The 18,873-nt window shown below is 36.8% G+C and overlaps 3 protein-coding genes across 6 annotated transcripts; all 3 read right to left on the bottom strand.

Annotated features, from left to right (window-relative positions):
• Positions 1–887: 887 nt before the first annotated feature.
• Positions 888–5,913, bottom strand: LOC140792180 (1-deoxy-D-xylulose 5-phosphate reductoisomerase, chloroplastic). Its single transcript, XM_073143020.1, has 12 exons — positions 5,661–5,913; positions 4,992–5,173; positions 4,329–4,415; positions 4,104–4,229; positions 3,962–4,024; positions 3,697–3,846; positions 3,478–3,545; positions 3,033–3,144; positions 2,841–2,945; positions 2,575–2,696; positions 1,530–1,676; positions 888–1,314 (listed from the first exon to the last, which is right to left on the bottom strand). The coding sequence occupies exons 1-12, from the start codon at positions 5,752–5,754 to the stop codon at positions 1,140–1,142; spliced, it is 1,431 nt and encodes a 476-aa protein (XP_072999121.1). The 5' UTR covers positions 5,755–5,913; the 3' UTR covers positions 888–1,139.
• A 1,801-nt stretch (positions 5,914–7,714) lies between these two features.
• LOC140792084 (peroxisomal membrane protein PEX14-like) lies at positions 7,715–12,699 on the bottom strand. Of its 2 annotated transcripts, none has more exons than XM_073142914.1 (9): positions 12,545–12,699; positions 11,559–11,779; positions 11,412–11,460; positions 11,009–11,199; positions 10,685–10,868; positions 10,431–10,589; positions 9,319–9,350; positions 8,608–8,652; positions 7,715–8,430 (listed from the first exon to the last, which is right to left on the bottom strand). In XM_073142914.1, exons 1-9 carry the CDS (start codon positions 12,591–12,593, stop codon positions 7,939–7,941), a joined length of 1,422 nt encoding a protein of 473 aa, XP_072999015.1. In that variant the 5' UTR covers positions 12,594–12,699; the 3' UTR covers positions 7,715–7,938. The 2 variants fall into 2 exon arrangements, with proteins under 2 accessions (XP_072999015.1, XP_072999016.1); XM_073142915.1 differs by having other exon boundaries at positions 7,715–8,424.
• Positions 12,700–14,205: 1,506 nt separating this feature from the next.
• On the bottom strand, positions 14,206–18,742 carry LOC140792081 (protein KINESIN LIGHT CHAIN-RELATED 2-like). Of its 3 annotated transcripts, none has more exons than XM_073142908.1 (3): positions 18,650–18,742; positions 16,078–18,122; positions 14,206–14,683 (listed from the first exon to the last, which is right to left on the bottom strand). In XM_073142908.1, exons 2-3 carry the CDS (start codon positions 18,039–18,041, stop codon positions 14,473–14,475), a joined length of 2,175 nt encoding a protein of 724 aa, XP_072999009.1. In that variant the 5' UTR covers positions 18,042–18,122; positions 18,650–18,742; the 3' UTR covers positions 14,206–14,472. The 3 variants fall into 3 exon arrangements, with proteins under 3 accessions (XP_072999009.1, XP_072999012.1, XP_072999010.1); XM_073142911.1 differs by lacking the exon at positions 18,650–18,742 and adding an exon at positions 18,355–18,490; XM_073142909.1 differs by lacking the exon at positions 18,650–18,742 and adding an exon at positions 18,292–18,433.
• Positions 18,743–18,873: the final 131 nt, after the last annotated feature.

Here is an 18,873-nt window from a genome sequence, read left to right as displayed (position 1 = left end):
AGTTGTTTGGAAATGGCTGGGAACAAGGAACTGATCATTAAAGAAAAATTAATAATTAAGTCAGCCTGCAAATAAGATAGTGTTTTATTTGCTTTCCAAATTTCTTACATCATACCAACTGTTAGACAATTTTTAGAGATGCCCTCTAATCCAAGTAATGCAAAAGATAAGTTTTCTTATTTTATTTCCTACTTGACCTTCTTGTCTTCTTATTTTGCCTGCAAGTTGGAGTTGGGATTCAATTAAAAAAATCCCATTTCTCCCTAATGATGCACCAAAGTAGGTTGGTCTTTGTTTCTTATGTCTCAAACTCTATCTTCTCTTTTGCAAGTTTCATCCTCTTGTAGGCATATTAAATAGATAATATTTATTTATTTATATAGTTTTTCTTTTTCTTCATTTAATTTCTAACAATAAATAGGTAGGATGATAAAAGCAGTGCAATGCATATGGATGATTCGAGATTTCACCCAAAAATTTATTAGAGCAGTGATTTAAGGTAGAGTTCTTAAATTTTATTGAAAGCAGAGGGCATATATATATAGCTGCATGGAAACATCCACGAAAATGAAAGTTCTTTAGATTCTTTCACCTTAAACATCCAAGTGCTAGTTGTGTAAACAGCTGCAGCATTAATTCCGGCAATGATTTCTAAATGCAGAGAATAATACATTTAAGCTATCGATTAGACTTGCAGATTGTTATCTTGCAAGAAGTAAGCTTGTAGTCAAACAAAAATGAGTCTGGTAGCTCATTCCTAGAAGAGAGAGATTATCAAACTAATTCTCTCGTTTCACATATTTGATATTTTATACTTACTCAGATTCAGAACTTAGTGATTATAACTTGTGTGCTGCATAACCAGACTGTTAGTAGAAAACAGAGTCTAAATTTTGAGCTTTTTCCAAGATTTTTATTGATCTGATATCATGCCATTGATATTTTAGCTGAAAGATTACATTAATTGAAAAGTTGATATACATACTGGTACACCACTTGTCATGGTGTGCTTTACGCAGCTTCAGAAAATATTTTGCTCTTCAGAAAATATTTTGCACCAAGGGATGCAAATAAATCAGACTAACCATAGGCATTGTTCGGCCATATGACTGCGTCGTCTCAGTTGATAAGCCAGATCTCTATACTGGAACTGGACTGCGGCCAGATGATAGTTGCAAACTGGCACTGGCAGCATACTTTCGAGCCCATAGATCGTAATGTATGATCTCTTCAAGGGAAGGGCTGACCACTAGGTCCTTCCTATGCGCATCACAAGTAAGCTCCACGACCTTGAAGATATCCAGGTAGCTGATCCTGGAAAACAAAAGCAGACAATATTTTACAATTTATTCATCTCATTTATATGAAAGAAAATTACTTCCTTGCTCATAATACACACACAAACACAACATGCGCATAAGAAGACTCATATTAGCCAATAAAAGGAGAAAGGAAAAAAATGATAATGATAATTTTGTCAGCTGAAACTTTTATGATGCAAAATCATCGAAGGGAAAAAAAATGCATACTTCTCGTCGATAAACAACTCAACAGCCTTCTCATTAGCAGCACTTAGAACTCCTGTCATGGTGCCCCCAGCGCGCCCGGCTGCATACGCGAGATCCATGGATGGGTACTTCACATTATCAGGAGCTTTGAATGTCAATGAACCTAGCCTGCATCAGCCATTTGGAGACAGCATTGAACAAAGGGAGAATAAGAAATAAGATCAAAGAAACTCTGGTTTCCTGCACGATATCATCTAAAATATCAATATCTAGCATTAATTCTACAATTTATCACATGATGAAAAAGGCAAATATTTCTGGATAATGAAAAGATATAGCATATTCAAGTAGTCATGAATCAACAGGACTCCACTCTGGCTTTTATAATGGAACAAGTTTCAAGATAAATCCTGTCCAGTAGGTGCAGTATGTTTCCGAGATTGGAGCCGAGCAACCCATTGAGCATTCCTCATTACCTATGTCAAAACGAAACTACCCTAGAAAATAGAAGAAAATATGTTGTTGGTCAGATATGTGATTCTGAAATCAGAATTTCTCCCGTAAAATTTACTTGAACATTGACAGCATTTTCCTTCTCTTCCCTGTCAATTTCATGTTCTGTTCCACATTACTCTATCGCACTGATCCCTATTTATTTTCCACCCCCACAATGACAGCCATCCACATTCACAGGCACATATCGCTTTCCTGCCTATTGTTCCTTCAAACCAAAAACCAACTACACCAAGGAGATTCAACTTTATCATCAGGAATAGTTGTAGTATTTTGACTTACTACCATGATTTTCAAGATGTTCGATAAGATGCATAGGCGACACGCTGCAAAATTGGCAGCTATATAGTAGAAAATAGAAAGAACATATTACACGACCATTATCACAATCATTTAATTCTGTTACTAATCTTCCATCGACTAGGCATTAAGGGAAAAGCTATCAAGTTATAATGTCCTACGGCATATTATATTTGAAAGTCAGACTTGAACAGTAAATTTGCTCATGTTATGATAGTAATAGGACAATGTATCAGAGGAAAGAACTCCATACTTGCAAAGATCAAGTCGGGGCCATGTAACCTCAGAGCAGTAAATTCTGTCTGGCCAAGATAATGTGTAAAGGATTGGTAATCGCATATCCGGCCATCCCAACTGAGCCAAAACAGATGAATCCTGCAAAAGCAACACAAAGTATTAGACTATACATAGACAAGCTTCTTTGATCTTTCAGAAGTGCCAGAAGAAACAAATATAGGCACCTTAAAGTTTACTAAACCTGGGATAAAGAGGGTATCAATGAGATAATTATAGACTAACCTGTGTCTCAACCATGGAATGAATGATTGACTGTGGATGAATGACAATCTCTATATTATCATATTCAGCACCAAAGAGATAGTGTGCTTCAATAACTTCTAGGCCCTGTAGAATGAAAGATTTACCTTTAGGCCTTGAATAACTAGAGACAGGGAGAAAAGAAAAAGATTATTGAGAACATATTACAGATACCTTGTTAAATAGAGTAGCAGAATCAACAGTGATCTTCTTTCCCATATTCCAGTTTGGGTGCTTCAATGCGTCAGCAACTTTCACTTCTTTCAAATTCTCAACCGGCCAATCCCTGTAAGGAGCGTATGAGAGAAGTTTCAGTTACAAGTTTTTTGTTCAACCTGCCAAGAAGACAAATCCTTCTTGACAACTTATTATTGGACCTAATAATAAGTTGCATCATTGGTAGCATCAGAGAAGATATAGTAAATGTAACTAAGCAAAAATCATTATTGGACCTAATCAAAATTTTCAACTATCAAGATTCTGCCACTGGAGGAAGGATAGTAATTAATAGCTGCATAATATGTTATGACTAGTACCTACAATCTAGTCATCAACTCAAAACTAAACTTTGAACAATTAAGAAACAAAAAAATATTCTTGCTATTCTATTACATCACACCTGAAGGCTCCTCCAGATGCAGTCAAAATTATGCGGCGAAGTGCACCCTCCGGCAACCCTTGGATACACTAGACACAAAATAACATCTCTAAAATCAAAATAATTCATTAATCAAGTGACCATGAGTCAAATGAATAAAATAAGCATATGAAGATAATTTCCTTCAATTAACTAGAAACAAACATTGAGATGCACTCCAAGAGAGTATCAGTCTAATACCTGGAATATGGCAGAATGCTCAGAATCAGCAGGAAGTATCTTCACTTTGTGCTTGTGTGCAAGAGGAAGAACAAAAGGACCTCCTGCAATAAGAGTCTCTTTATTTGCCAATGCAATGTCCTTTCCCGCCTCAATTGCCGCAACAGTCGGCTGATTATAAAGGAAATGGAGACCATCATCAAATGAATATGCACCCACCAATTTACATACAATATGAGCATGGACAGTATTCCATTAATAGCTACATAGAAGATTCCTTCTTTACCTTTAATCCTGCACACCCTACTATTCCTGTAACAACTGTGACAGCATCTGGGTGGCGAGCAACCTGACAATTCGACTCTAAATTTGTTATAGACATTAATGGGAAATACTCCAGCAATTAAGAAAGATGCAGAATGGTTGACCTCTATAACACCTTCCTCCCCAGGAATAATTTCAGGTTTAACTTCATAGTCAGCTAAAGCTTCTTTGAGTTCACTGAGCAATGACTCATTTCTTACGGCAACCAACCTAGGCTTGAATCTTTTTACCTGCTCAGCAAATGTAGCATTCAGCTCTAGTTAACAAGATTGAAGAACTAGATAACATTCACTAGCTTCAGCCAATCAATGTAAGAAATTTATGCACACCTGATCAGCTAAAAGTGTCACATTAGAGCCAGCGGCAAGTGCAACAACTGTGAACTTATCTGGATTCTCAGCAACTATGTCCAAAGTCTGCAATAAAATTTGCACAAACAGGAAAAGAAATAAGATATTATTTACTTATTTCTCAAAATAAATTGGATTAATAATATGATTCCAGTTTCAGCTCAATGAAAATGATATGAACTTCTATTGACAACCCGAAACATTTTTTTATATTAAAAAAGCAGATAGTTTTAGTCATTTAGAATTTTTGGAAGTCAATGATTTATTTCACTGATTTTCAAATTATTCCTTGTTCTTGAAAATTATGCAGCACCACTGCTGCAGCCACCTTACATGGATATTTCTCATAAAACAGAGCTATCCTCCTGCCACCATCACCTAGGTATCAAATAAACAACATTTTGCTGGTACTACCAACCACAGAACATCTCTTGCTTTCAGTTTATGTAACACTTCCAGTCTAATAAAAGCCATCAAAGTATTCTATATCAAGAAATTGGACTTCCCACAATATTTGTTGCCAAATAGATCCAGTTTCACATATAATGTTGTTTATTTTAGAAATCCGAAAAATTGTTAGATGGTCTTTTCAGATACATATTAACCAAGTTGTTTCTTCCTGTGATCTTTAAAACTCCATACCTGAGTTCCAATTGATCCAGTAGAACCTACAATCGAGATAGGTTTGGGGCCATCCCACGACTTCCGTCCTTCTTCCACCACAGCTCGACCTGGCCAGGCCGGCGGAGGAGCCTGCTGCATCAAGCAACATGTTCTCCTTAATGAGATTGCTTTCTTCTCCCTCCTCTTCAATGGAAAATCCACTGGCAATAGAACAGATTAATAGAAAATATTAATGTCAATATTACCGGAAATAAAGGCTATACATGTTTATAACCATGGCCAACATAAAAGTGCACTAGAACCCCAAATTTCTGTTAAAAAGATGGGAGTAATACAGCTTTATAAGAATTCTTATTATACACGCAGAAACACTCAAAAAGTAGACTAGAGGATTTACAAATTCTAGACCTCCTTGTCCCACTGTTAAAAAGACTAATTTTCATCTAAGAAAAAAACCTTGATGAACTAGACATCAATCCAAGAGCAATTATATTATAACTACAAAAGAAGGTAAATTCAAGCTAAAAATGACAGCCGACAAAGAGATACCTAGAGAAATTACCCCCAAAAGTAATCAATAAAGCTGTATCCTTTTCACGTAATCCACTACTCTAAAAAAATGAAAAAGGGCATAAAAAACGGATTAAAAACTCGATCTTTAAGTCCAAAACCCCATAAAAATCTCACCTTTAGGCTGGCGGAAGGTCCAGGTCCCTCTCCTGGAATCCAAAAAGGAGACGCCTCTGCCAATCTCTCCCGGAACTGCAGTTCTCAGTGCCATCTCCCCCACTTCTTCTTCCTCCTCTCTTCTACTAGATAGTGAACAGAGACAGCGAGAGAGATAGATCGATAGAGACTTACTAAAGTAGTTCTACGAAATGCGAGGGGCTTTAAGAAGGCGAGGGATAAGACGAAGGGGGAATCCAGGAGGCATATGGATGGAAGTGGAGAGCTCTTATACCCAATTATGCTCCAATATTTACTATTTTCAATAGGATAAGTGGGGTATGATGTCATACATTGCCAGAACTATAATGATATAAACATTTGCAACTATGAGTGAGTTGGAATACATACTGCAATTTGATCAAAATGGGCCTCTTTAGAAACTCATTCATCGAAATAGTTGTCATTTTATGAGTCTGATTAAAAAAAAATACTAAATTGTTTAGCTTCTTAGAAATACTAAATCTCAAAAACAAGTTTAATATCATTTTGTCGAGCTTATGAGCAAATGACGAGTTCAAAATAGATTCTTTTTTATATTAAATATGAAGAATAAACTATTTAAATAAATAAGTTTTTTAAGGACGCCTAGTTTGGTTAAGAACGCTCTAATTAGGTGAATAGACATGATTTCATTTTTCACATGTATTTCAAGTTGATGTGATATTAGAGTCCAACGAGGAGCACGAGTACTTGACTATTTTTACAATAAACACCTTGCATATTATATAATCAGATTTAGGTGTTTATGAGCAAGATTTGCTTTACAAATTGTCAAATATCAATGGGGGTAGATGATAAAAACGCAGTTAGCTTGGAACATTCTATTATAACTTTTTAAAATATAGGGTTCAAAATGTAAATAAATCTAGTTTTTTTTTTTAAACTTTTTTTAAGCGAGTGATAAATTTAGAAGTATTAGATCAAATGGGCACCAAGATAAGATGTACAAGTATTTATGGTATATATGTGAGATTTTTCAAATATTGATGGGCTTAGCTGCTTAATAAATCCCAATGATCTCAAAATTAATGCAATTCGTCTGCATTAATAAATACCCACTTGATCACAAGTTCATTGCATAACCCTTAACGAGTAGATGTTACTATCATGTGTAAGGGTATTTAATCCATTTCAACTAGTTGCATTCTAACGATTTATTTCTTCTTTAAAATTTTCATAGACAGTCTTGATAGTGTATATTTTATTATAACAAAATATGCATTGATTAAAAATCAGATACAAGAAATTTGCAAAAGCACTGTGTTGATAGCCCTATTTTATTAAGTTTAATTTATTTGTAATCTAGAATGAATAATCAAAGTGTTGGTAGACATGTCAATTTAAAATAAATCAACATTAATTTCAAGAACTGCCTAAATTTGTTGATAACCAATATGACAAGTGACAGCAGCAATTGAGGAAAACCTTTCAAATGATTCCAGTCAACCACATCTTTTGAAAAGAATTATATAAGGTGTATGGTTAATCATAGTTGTATATGATCTTATCTAAAGCTTTAACCGACCAAAGTTGTAAGTGGAGTACAAAGATCAAAATTATCTCAAAGTGGAGGGTGGCAAAAAGCAACCTCTATGCTATTGCCACATTGCAGTAGGAAGTTCTCTTCCTTATCCTATCAATCAAGTTATTAAGCTCATTCAAACTTCAAAGTTGTGCCACTCTCTATAACAAATGTCAAATGGTGAAGTTTAGTTTTTATATGCCAAAAAGGGGGATAAAAAGAGTTGGTAAAAAGACTAAGAAGAAAGAAGTAGCAGGTATGTCAAACACTCTATGGTCTAGTTAAAGATGCTGCCCTCTTTTTCTTCAATTTTCTGAATAATTCCTCTGGTAGTTTGTTTATTGTCAAGAATAAGATCAAAGAATCTCTTCCACTCTAGTCTACAAATGTCCTCAAACAAGTAATCCAAGGCAGGCCTTGCTCATGTTGTTGGTCATGCACAAACTTCAAGAGATCCAAAAAAAAAAACATAAGAAAGGTCATATAACAATTTTCTAAGGCTAATACACATATAACATTGACCCCGAGTTATATGCCAATCTTTTCTTCATTATTTTCTCATATGATATCCAAAGTTGTAGTATAAATTATAAAATTACATAGCAGAAAAAGAAGAAAATGAGATCTGGTATAATCACTTGTCTTTGCTCTTTTACTACCAAGCATGGTTGGATAGTGAAAGTTTTATAATATTGCTAACACATATAGGAGATCTCAATTTACTTCAATGGCATCAGATCTTTCTTCTTGGATCTCACTGTAACTTCTACCCATGACAGTGCTAGCAGAGACTTCCACCTCATTGACAACAGAGTCTGATGCTTTTTGCATTCCAGTCTCTCCATCATCGGAGCTCGCTACTGACCTTACATCCCCAGATTGCTGCTTATGGATAGATGCTTTTTGGTGACGAATGGCAGCTGCAGCTTCTGGCATAGCAATGGGCGGCGATTGAGGAGGAACCCATCCTCGCTGGATGGGTCTCTCATTGGTTATAGTAGTATAGGGAAATTGCCGTGGCTCCTCCACTCGAGGTTCTGTTTCATTGATCTTCACCACCTTCTTTCTCCACCAAGGTTCTGAATTCTGAGATAAAGCACCATAATTATCTTGAGCTTCAGAAGTCAAATTTTCATCACTTGACTGTGATTGGGTAGCATAGGTAGGCCTTTTCTGCATCTGCTGAGCCACTTCCCATGGCTGTATCTATAGCAAAGAAGTCGGATATCAATAATTACAATCCGTAGTGTCAAATTAGCTAGAGCGCAGATATTCCACATTAGATGTAAAACAGTAAATATAGTCTTGAAGGAGAAGGATAAGAACCAATTAAAGTGGTTCAAGAAGGAACGTATGCTGAGAATCAGAATATTAGCAATATACCTTCATCCCAGGAGATTTCTCCCCTGTTTGTCCTGTAGCCATTACCTGCACATAAAATGACAAGATAATTTTAGCTCCCAATTAGTAGTTGACCCTAGCAGCTTATGCTTATTTAAAAACTAAACCTAGCTTGAAAGTGTTCCACTATGTATGCCCAGTGGAATGCTAAAATATTCTTTAGATAACTTAAAGATCCAGTAAATCATGTAACCGAGCTGTGCTATAGGCTAGTCGACAAGCTGGATGATTTGAAATCATGTAAAGCATATGCTTAAGCACACACATCATATATGTCGAGTAAAGCATAGGCTGGTTCCCCATTCACCTATCTCAAGTAATTGCCCGATTAAGTTTAAGTTAACAATTCAACATAATACAGAGAATATCAAAGTGCTACAATAAAGGCATTACTGTTTATACTATTCACATGAATGGAAAGTGAGAAGGAAGGAGACTACAGAATAAAAAGGTTAAACCTGCAAATAAAAAGAGAAGAAAAGAAGTCAACAATTAAAGGACAGCCTGAGATGAAGTCAGTATTCGACAAGCTATTCATCCATATTAGCTAGCTAGAAGATATAAATAAGTGAGTAACCCACCAAAAACTGAAGTTGAAAACTTTAGATACAATCATATAATAATTGACTCAGATATACAACTACCAATGGAAATTTAACTTGTAAACCAGAAAGAGACATCTAATTCACTTACTCGAGAACTGTTCCACGGGTTGCTGACTGGGCCTGAACATTACATAAAACAAACATTAGGGAAGTTAGCAGGAGGAATCTGTTTGTACTAGCTATAAAAATGTTATAAGTACATCGTCCACATAATGTGTAATTAGGTGACATTCGATAAGGATTTCACTGACAATTATTGAATAAAATTCAAATGTACTAACAGTGGCAAAAAAAGTCCAGAAGATCAGGCAAAGGTGAAAGCTTAGACAACTGAATCTGAGACACTAGGATAGCTAATAAGAAGTCAATTTTCAGATTATAGGAAGAGAGACTCTTGCAGCCATTATAATTAATTAGCATAGGTTCCTTCTAGTTGAATTGCTATTCTCTGCATTTGCTGTCATATTTTAGTGTGTTTCCAGCTCAAAAGCATGGAATTCCATATAAGCCACCAAGTAGGGTCACTGTTTCTCAGCTCTTCGCTGCCATATTCTGTGATGCCAAGTTAAGCACATGGAAGGCTATGTCAATGCTGGTCTATATATGCCAGCACATAATTCACAAGCAAGATATTGCAATGGTGTTGTGATGAAAACAGTTTCAGGCACGATAGGCCATATAAGCTTCTACCTCAGCATAGGTGATACAGAATCATAATGGTAGGGGCATAAGATCTAACTGCTGTAAACCATATCAAATTCTTCAAACTCAGCATAGGTAATACAGAATTAAAATGATAAGTCCTAACAAAGGATCTAAATCTACGGAGAGCAGAGATTTTGCAACTCATCTCAATGGCAAGACCGATGCTTGTAGTTGTTGACTAGTCCAATAATAAGAGATACTTGGCCTCACCTATAGTTCATATAAATAATCATGGGATGCACCGGCTAAAAGTCACCTAATACTTTTTTGAGTTTTTCTGGTCGTGTCGATTAAACAATGATCCATAGTTTCCATTTGAAAAAGTTAACTTAAATGGAGAACTGTAAGACTGTCCTATAATCACATTAAGATTTAAGATCATTACACTGTAGTGTGACCAAGTTTCAAAATATAACCTTCATAAAGATAAAGGTAACAGCACTTAAGATAAGTGTCATTTCAGAAGAGATAGATAATATGCATTTGATGACTAACCATTCCTTGCTGTAGACTGGACGTGCTCTTCTATCAAGTTGTTCTGAGAGAAACTATCCTCTCTTCTACTTTCCAACTTTCTTATGGCATCACTCATGGATTTCATCTCCTTCACTTGGACATCTAGGGCTCCCATGAAAGCCTCGAAGTACTTCCTTTCTAACAATGACAAGGTGGAAAATCTTTCAGTATGGTTAAGTTTAAATGATAAAAGTAGAACTATTAATTGGAAGGACGAATTTTATGGCTTAGACCTTCATGTTTTGTGCTAATTAACTCTTGGCTTGCTTTAGCAACCACAGCTGCAGCTGAGGCAGCTGCTTTAGCAGCTTCAGCTGCTTCTTCATTGAGCCTGGAACTAGGTTTAGCCTCCTCAGATTTCTTTCCTTCTGCTACAGTCTTACGGATCCAAGCTTTCACCCTAGGAACAAATATATTCTGTAAAGCAGACAGGCAAACATGTCCGAGTCTGAGTGAGTGATTTCCAACATAACTCAGAAAACACAACAAATCATTAGTTGACCTGCAATTCTGTATACTGCAAAGTAGGCAAAGAGTGAAGAAAACACCGAAGTTACCTTGAAAAGAACTGCAGTACCAGCTCCAGAAGCAGAAAGCACTCCAATGGCAAGAAGTGCATGGTACCAATGAAGCTTTGACATCAGTGTCCTTGGAATCATAGGGACACCACTAGAAGGAGCACCAGCAGGTTGTGGTGCATGTACAGAGGTTTGAGGCTGCGTGCTGATAGATTGTTTTGGCTGTGAAGCTGATAGCAATCAAAGCAAAACAACCTTCAGAAATCTTTTGTTGAAATCAACATTACAAGAAATCTGTCTTATCTTTATAATTCTCAGTATTCTCATTATAAGAGTATTATCCAGCAATTCTGAAGATCTTCCTTTGATGTTGTACTTTCTAGTTTTTGTCAATATTTATGATTATGTGTTGTTCCATTCCTTAAGTTTAAACACCACTTACCCTGACTTTTCACAGCAGCCTCAACACTTGTGACATTTGATGGTGGATCCTGAGATGAAAATTTATCGCACATATTAGCTCTGGATGTTTTAGAAAAGAACTTAAAGCTACAATTAGATTCAGCAAGAAATGGTGAAAGAGTCTTACAGGTACACGGCGAAAGGCTTCATCAATTTCCTCCTTAGTCAGACCCTTATTTTCAAGAAAAGAACGCCTGTGAATGATTGGGGAACCCCTTACTTTTGGATGTGATAGAAACTTGACAGCATTTTGTATTTGGTCCTCCCTCATTGGTTCTGGGTTTGCAAAAACTGGTTTTTCTGATGATTCACTGACAGCCTTCATATCTACATCCCTTTTATCCCCCTCTGCTTATTTGAATTCACAGGAGCAATGAAAAGATTAAAATATAATAAGTTGTCTAAAAATTAAAGGAGAAAAAGTAGGAAAACGACTTAATTGCCACCCACTTTGTCTTAGACAACTAGTTGCAACTCACAGTCACTAATCTAAACAAAGAAATCAGCAATTTTACTTTAACACAAGGATGCCACGAGAACCAATCTTAGTCAGTAGAGTTTGCTAAGTGGACGGAACCGATGGGCCACCCTGTGCAACAGAATTGCCATTCCATTTCCACTTAAAACTTGCCATTATGATTTATTATTTATACAGTTAATTTGTGACTCTCCCAAACCCTAACCTCATCTACTGTACTGACATAAGCTTTTCCAATTCATCAACCAAACACACCAGAACTGAGCTGAACTAACTAAACGTAATGAAACAAAAAGGAATCATGTAGCCAAATTGAAACCAAAATTTAAAATTTTGAATCACTTCCAAGCTTAATTCCCGTTTCTAGATCTAACATTTTAACCCCCTTTGCGCCCATTAAACTACAATATGAGCTGAAAACATCAAACACATTAGCATCCGATCGGGGATAAAGCAAACCCAATCCATAATTACCAAAAAAAAAAAACATGAAAGATCCAAGAACGACAGCAGGAAATAGTAATCGGTCATTCCCTAAGACATCAAAAATTGAAACTTTAAGCTATAAGGGAAGAAATTGGAGGAAAAGGAGGGAGAGTAGAGAGAGTAGGGATCGCGAGTAGAAAATTTATCACCTGGGTTTTGGGGATTCTGAATCGGAGAAGCCGTGGATTGGGTCGCCATGTCCAAGCAAAAATCCGATAAGGAAGAGGTCTCTCCGCGGTTAAGGACCGAGAAGCCACAGGAGTGGAAGACGACGACGAGGAAGAAATCTTTATATCATCTCGGACGACTGTAAAAGGGACCAAACCATATGCAGGAATTTCCTTGCAACCAAAAACTTGGAGCCATTCTGCAAGTTCACACCAATCACTTCTCCGACAAGTAACGGGTGTACGAAGTTCCTACATTCATGAATACAGACGACCTCGTATTAGTTGAGTCACGACTCGTGTGTGCGGTAACGTGCGCACACCAATGTGAGTAAAATGCACAGTAGTCGAGGCGTGCAGAGAGGTTCCTTTGAGTTTGAGGTTAGCATTATTTTTAGAGTTTTTTTTAACCAAACTAGGTTATCTTTTAAAATTTATTTATCTAAATAGCTGCCCCTCAAACTTAAATAGGTATGTGCCACATAAAATGCTAATAAAGTTATTACTTTACCGAGCCAACATTATGTAAACATTGAAGAATTGAGTGTTTGATGGTAAGAAATTAAAAAAAAATTAAGAAATAAAATTTGGATGAGCTATAGTCTTTTTTTTTTATGATTTGAAGGGCAGTTGGGTACTGAGAATAGTTCATATTCTAACTTGTGGATATTTTTTATATCTTCACAACAATATATATTATAACTAAAATGGATAACCCAGTACAAAGTTACAATGTCACAATTTTTTTTTAATATTTTTACTTATATTTTTTTTTTTGAGATTCAATTAAGTTTTGATTAAAATTATTACATTCATTTTTCTTTCATTTTCATAATGACATGTTATATGTTTAAAGTGGATTATCCGTTAGAAAGTTATGATTTACGAAGTGAGTACCTCGGTGTCTTAATAATACATTGTATAATTATTATTTTTAACAATAAAATACTTAATTTTTTTTAATGTGTATTCTGTTTTTCTAGTAAATCACTGTATTTTTTAGTATTTTTTTCTTAATAAAAATATTGACACTATATCTACGTTTTAAAAACTGATATGATTAATGTTTTATTTTTTGGCAGAGTAAAAAAGCTTCCATTTATAAAATAGACTCATTTTAATATTAAATTTAAAGTATAATCTATTTCGATAAATAAAATAAAATAAAAAAAGTCTAGTTCAATCAAAAACTCATTTTTAAGTCAACAAAGAGAAAAAGAAACGCAAATCACGGCCCAGTGTTTCAAGCCTAAGGGGCTTGGTGTAAGTTTAATAAGTCCTATCTTAGCCCATACCTTCCAAGCCCCTCAGTTTGATATTTATTGTGCACATTAATACATAGATTGTGTATATTATTGCTTCTATATATATTTTTTAAATATAATTAAAGTGTTGTTGAATGTGCCCGATCGATACATACATGTTTATATATCAGGAACTTTCGGACCTTACCCTTGATATAATCCAACTCACTATGCTCAATTTGCAGGACTCATACATTGATACAAAGCCCCTGTAAAGGTTCAATAAGCATAGGGATGTGACCACTTTCACCATTTAAGTTGCCAGACAAATGTAGGTTTTAATCTTGGCCAGAACTAATCAAACAATAGATCTGTAACAATGCCAAATGAGGCTTAAACTGTTCACAATATTACCAAGCTCATTGCTTTTTGAAACAGATTAAAATCTTATGCCATGCCAATACATTCTGATATTATATTCCATTGACATAAATCCTATCAACAATTGGGAAGCAATGGAATGATCTCCACAAGAATAATAAATACACATCCAATCAACCATATTTTGCAAATCTTGAGCCCTTCTATCCTCCTCTACTACCTCCAAACCTACAAAGAATCTAATATGCATACATGCATATGGATTCATCTTTCTTTATGAGCAAATCATGCATCAGCAGCATCTTCTTGTGTAATATGGGGGTTGACTTCAAGGAGAGTTGCCAGTGATCTGGTCTTCCTGCTCCTGGCCCTGCCAGCTTCTCTTAGTAAATCAGCCAACCTCCTCTTCTCATCATCTACATCTGGGCCGGCAGTTCCTAGCTTCTCCTCCCTCATCCCAACAACATATTCTAAGATCTCTATGGCTTCATCCAACCTGAATAAAAAAGAGGATACAAGAATAACATGTTAACATCCTTACCACCCATAGATCCATTAGAAAATTGATGCACTTTTGGCATCAGACTACACATTTCAATTGCCGAGATCAAATAAACCTTGGAGGCATCTAAGGCAAATGGCGAAACTAGGGAATCCAGGAACTTGTGTTAAGGTGCATCGTTTACCTGTACTTCATTTAACAAGAGATATACTTTTCCTAAAGTATGATTCCCCCTTAGAAACTGTGAATCAATGGATTTGCAAGACTTCAGACCCTTTTCAATGGTTCTAAAGCAAAGCTTGAGCTTATCTTTGCTACTGTATGAAGAAAAGGAAAAAAAACACTGTCCTGTACTTATTAATTCCATATTATATGCATACTGAGACTAGCAGGTACTTAACAAAGTTGATGGACACATGCCTCCAATGCTAGTGGGAAGATTCCAAGAACAACAAATAAAGCACACAGAAAAGATAAAGCAAAACAAACCAAAGGAAACCAAAGTGAAGAAAGAAATCATAAGTGACCGTGTGATTATACTTGAATAAATAAGTGAACCATGTACAACCAATGAAAAGAGTGCAAAAGTTTGGTTATTGAGAAGGGATCCTGCTTTAAATGGTAACAACTTTATGAACATGGAAGCAAACCATGATACCCAACATGTCTGTCCACTTTCATTCAGATCTAGTTGTATAAAGCTGGTACTTAGAGTGACTTGGTATACATGCCAAATTACCAGAAAGTGGGTAAAAGTAATATAATTACTTGCGACAGACATCCTAGCAGCCATTCAATGAGGAATAGGTTATATAAAAAGAAGAAGCAAGTTTCATTAAACAATATGAGAGGACAAACAGTTCCATCACTGTTAGGCTAGCAAAGATATATCACTTGGTACTTGTGCTCTTCTACGAGACAGCCTGTAAAGAGTGTTTGTTATCCGAATCAGATTGAAAGTTCACAAGGAAAAAAAAAGCTACTCCGACAAGCCACGATGATATTAATAGGCAGAACATCTCTACGTGAAGCATCCTTTGGGAATGAGGTGTGCATCGAACATTTTACAAAATTGATAATCAACTCATAACTTTAAGTCAATAATCTTAAGCTGTTAGAAGGTAATAAATAAACGTTACTGGATATGTGATTCATTTCATGAAACAAAGGATTCATGCAGCAGAATGAAAAAAAAAAAACAAAGAAGAAGATTACTTTATGAACGATTTCTTGAGGACCAGAGGAAATGGCAACAAGCAAAAGTAAAATAATTGATTACTGAATGACTGTAGAAATGATTTATGGAAAAAAGAAATCAGAGGATTGAGAAAAAATAATTCAGGCATGTAAGACACAAGACAGGCAGACAAAGCAAGAGGTGCTCATACCTTCCCATGGCATCATAAGTTCCTGCAAGATTGCTGTATACTCCGAGGGTATCTGGATGACATGGTCCATATTCCTGCTCAAGAATACTTCTGGCTTCCTTAAAGTGATCCGCTGCCTCATTAATGGCACAGCGCTGAACACATGCAAGTCCCATCTGGTTTAGAGCAATGCCAAAGAAAGCAGACTTCTTCTCCCCACAAGCCCGGAGTTTACTTATAGCATTCTTGAAAAAAACATAAGAATCTGCATAATTCTCTAGGATATAATATAGCACCCCTATCTGTGCCTCAATTCCAGCAATTGTGCTCTGCTGACCAGCAGAATTGTTATACATTTTTAAGGCTTTCTGAAGTAACTTTAATGCCTGTTCATGCTCGTTCATGGATTCATATATGGCAGAAATATCAGTTAATCCAGCGGCAATGTCCTCAGAGGATGAACCCAGAATTGGTTTTCCATAGATCCGAAGGGCATTTTCACAATAAGACTTCGATTCCTTAAGCTTCCCAGTCTTATTGTACAAATCAGCAAGACGAACAAATACAGAAGCCACATTAGGATGATTCTCCCCTTTGCTGGTTTTGAACACCGTGAGGGCTTTCTTGTAAGCACATACAGCCTCATCGTATCGAGCCAAAGAGAGGTATATGTCACCTATGCTGCAGTCCAAAGAGGCTACCTCTGTGTCTTCGCCATTGGCCACCATGGCCATGCTAGCCAAGACTAGATGCTCAAGAGCTGCTTCATGATCACCCTTGCTATCACGAATAAGACCCATCAACCTCCTGTCTGCTGCTTCTTCTAGAGAAGATAGTTCTCCATTCTCTTTGTGAATGTCAAGAGCCATCTGGCACAACCTTTGTGCCTCATCAAATTGCAGTGCCTGTACATGAACTTCAGCTATGTACCGACAAGTCTCCCCAACTCTTGGGTCCACATCACCCAGTGCCTGCTTCTGGATTTGCAACCCTGTTGTATAGCACTGTAATGCACTCCCAAGCTGACCCAACATGGCATAAGTGTCTCCCAATTGCATATAACCAGAAAACTTAGCGAGAGCATGCTTTTCCCCTTCTTCAATTACAGGAATCTCAACAGAACGCTGAAGCACTGGGATAGCATTACTATACTGTCCTAAGTTGCAGTATGTAGCTGCCACAACATGTAGGCTCATAATCAAGTCCAAGCTTGGTATCCCATCCCCACATTGCTCGAATGATTTTGCTGCTCGAAGAGCAAATTTGATAGCTCGCCGTGGGTTATTGGAAGCAATCAAATCTCTTGCACGCTTAAGAAGAGAAGGCCCAAGATCCGGATTATCAAGTTCAGCTTCAGCTGGATCTTCAGTTCCATTCTGCAAATTTCCCTCTCCAACAGGATAGTTCTTCTGCTTCTGGCCATGACCAGCTCTACTGCTAGGCACCTTCGCAGTAGTTTCGCCTTTCCCAGGGGATCTTTTTTCCTTTAGGCTCAGTTTCTTCGATGCATCAGATTTCAGTTGCAACCGAGAGGGCCTCTTCGGCTTTTTCGATGAATTGGAAGACAAATCGGGAGATTGGGATTGTGCAGGAACTTCATGATGTTTATCAGCTGAACCATTTTCAATTTTCATAATAACCATATCGGTCACACTCTCAACCTCTTCTTCTTCTTCTTCTTCCATTAATTGTACAGCTGCCATCTCCCCACCAGCAAGATGGCCGAGTTCTGAATCTATCCTCGACTCTGCAACATATGATTCGAAGCTCTTCCGAGAAGGGGACCCATTGCTTGAGCTCTTCATGTCACGTAAATTATCATACAGCTGCTCAATTGAGGGCTCAACAGGAACCTCAACAGGGACATCGAGAGTCTTGTTTGGAGAATCCCTTGGGCTTGGAGAAGCCCCTGGGGATCTGGAAGTAATAAGAATTTCATCCGATGCCGGCTCTATGCCATCTCCGTCCATCATAATTCCCGGCATTGTAGCAGATGAGGAAATTTTCCGAGCCAAATGGTGAATTCCAAATCCAACAGAAGGCTAAAACTACAAGATATACAAGTACTGCAAGAAAAAACCAATTGACATGTTAGAAAAACTAAAGCAGTTCACAAAGTTCATCAACACCATCCAATCCAAAATAAACAATCTACAAAACAAAACTACAAGGAAAGCCTTGGAACTTCGGTTCTTATTTTTGGTAGAGCAAGTAAAGTCACCAAATTCCACATACCCAAGTTAGAAAAACTGAATCTTTTGGGAAAGACCAGATAAAAAACAAATTCCACAAACGAACCAGCAGTCAACAGCACCGTAATAGGGGGGAAAGATAAAGATAAGGTCGGTGAAACCGAACTCTGCGGATCATTCAAAACCACTAGCTCCAAAACCAATTCTGCAGACGGGTATCCATCGAAATCCTCAGAGATAACTCGTCCTGTAATATTATATTATCGAAATCATTCGAACCGACAAAAACCAACCCAAAATTTCAATGAATTCGGTACACAATGATCGCAATATTAGATTCAATAGCTCTTAGAATCCAGAAAGAACTGAAGAAGATTAAGAATTCAAATCTTAACGAGTACCTTAAAAAGCCGCCATTGGTGAAAGCTTGGAGCTTTTGCCCTCCTCGAGGAAGAAACGAACAAGAGGAGGACACGAGGCGTATTGCAATCTGTTGAATATTTATACGCAGGAGAAGGACATAAAGGAGAATTTAAGAGCGCAATGAGGGCACGTTTGGAATTTAAGATTATACTCTTTTAATTAGAAGGCGACTTCTTGCCGACCATTTCTTTATTTTCTAAAT

Source organism: Typha latifolia, chromosome 7 (genome assembly GCF_019914945.1).
Source record: "Typha latifolia isolate L0001 chromosome 7, TyphaL0001v2, whole genome shotgun sequence".
In the NCBI taxonomy this organism is placed as follows: Eukaryota; Viridiplantae; Streptophyta; class Magnoliopsida; order Poales; family Typhaceae; genus Typha; species Typha latifolia.
The sequence above is the reverse complement of the archived record's forward strand: the minus strand, read 5'-3'. Positions and strand labels throughout refer to the sequence as shown.

Bases quoted from the DNA above. Each gene is read 5' to 3' on its own strand.
- LOC140792084 (XM_073142914.1), bottom strand. From the start codon at position 12,593: ATGGCGACCCAATCCACGGCTTCTCCGATTCAGAATCCCCAAAACCCA. The intron at 11,200-11,411 runs GTAAGTGGTGTT...GATTGCTATCAG, and splicing joins GGCTGCTGTGAAAAGTCAGG to CTTCACAGCCAAAACAATCT. The intron at 8,431-8,607 runs GTATATTGCTAA...TCTTTGCTATAG, and splicing joins AGAAATCTCCTGGGATGAAG to ATACAGCCATGGGAAGTGGC.
- LOC140792180 (XM_073143020.1), bottom strand. From the start codon at position 5,754: ATGGCACTGAGAACTGCAGTTCCGGGAGAGATTGGCAGAGGCGTCTCC. The intron at 3,847-3,961 runs GTAAAGAAGGAA...CTTTATAATCAG, and splicing joins TAGGGTGTGCAGGATTAAAG to CCGACTGTTGCGGCAATTGA. The intron at 1,315-1,529 runs GTATGCATTTTT...TTTGTTTTCCAG, and splicing joins GAGTTGTTTATCGACGAGAA to GATCAGCTACCTGGATATCT.
- LOC140792081 (XM_073142908.1), bottom strand. From the start codon at position 18,041: ATGCCGGGAATTATGATGGACGGAGATGGCATAGAGCCGGCATCGGAT. The intron at 14,684-16,077 runs GTATGAGCACCT...TTTTTTATTCAG, and splicing joins ACTTATGATGCCATGGGAAG to GTTGGATGAAGCCATAGAGA.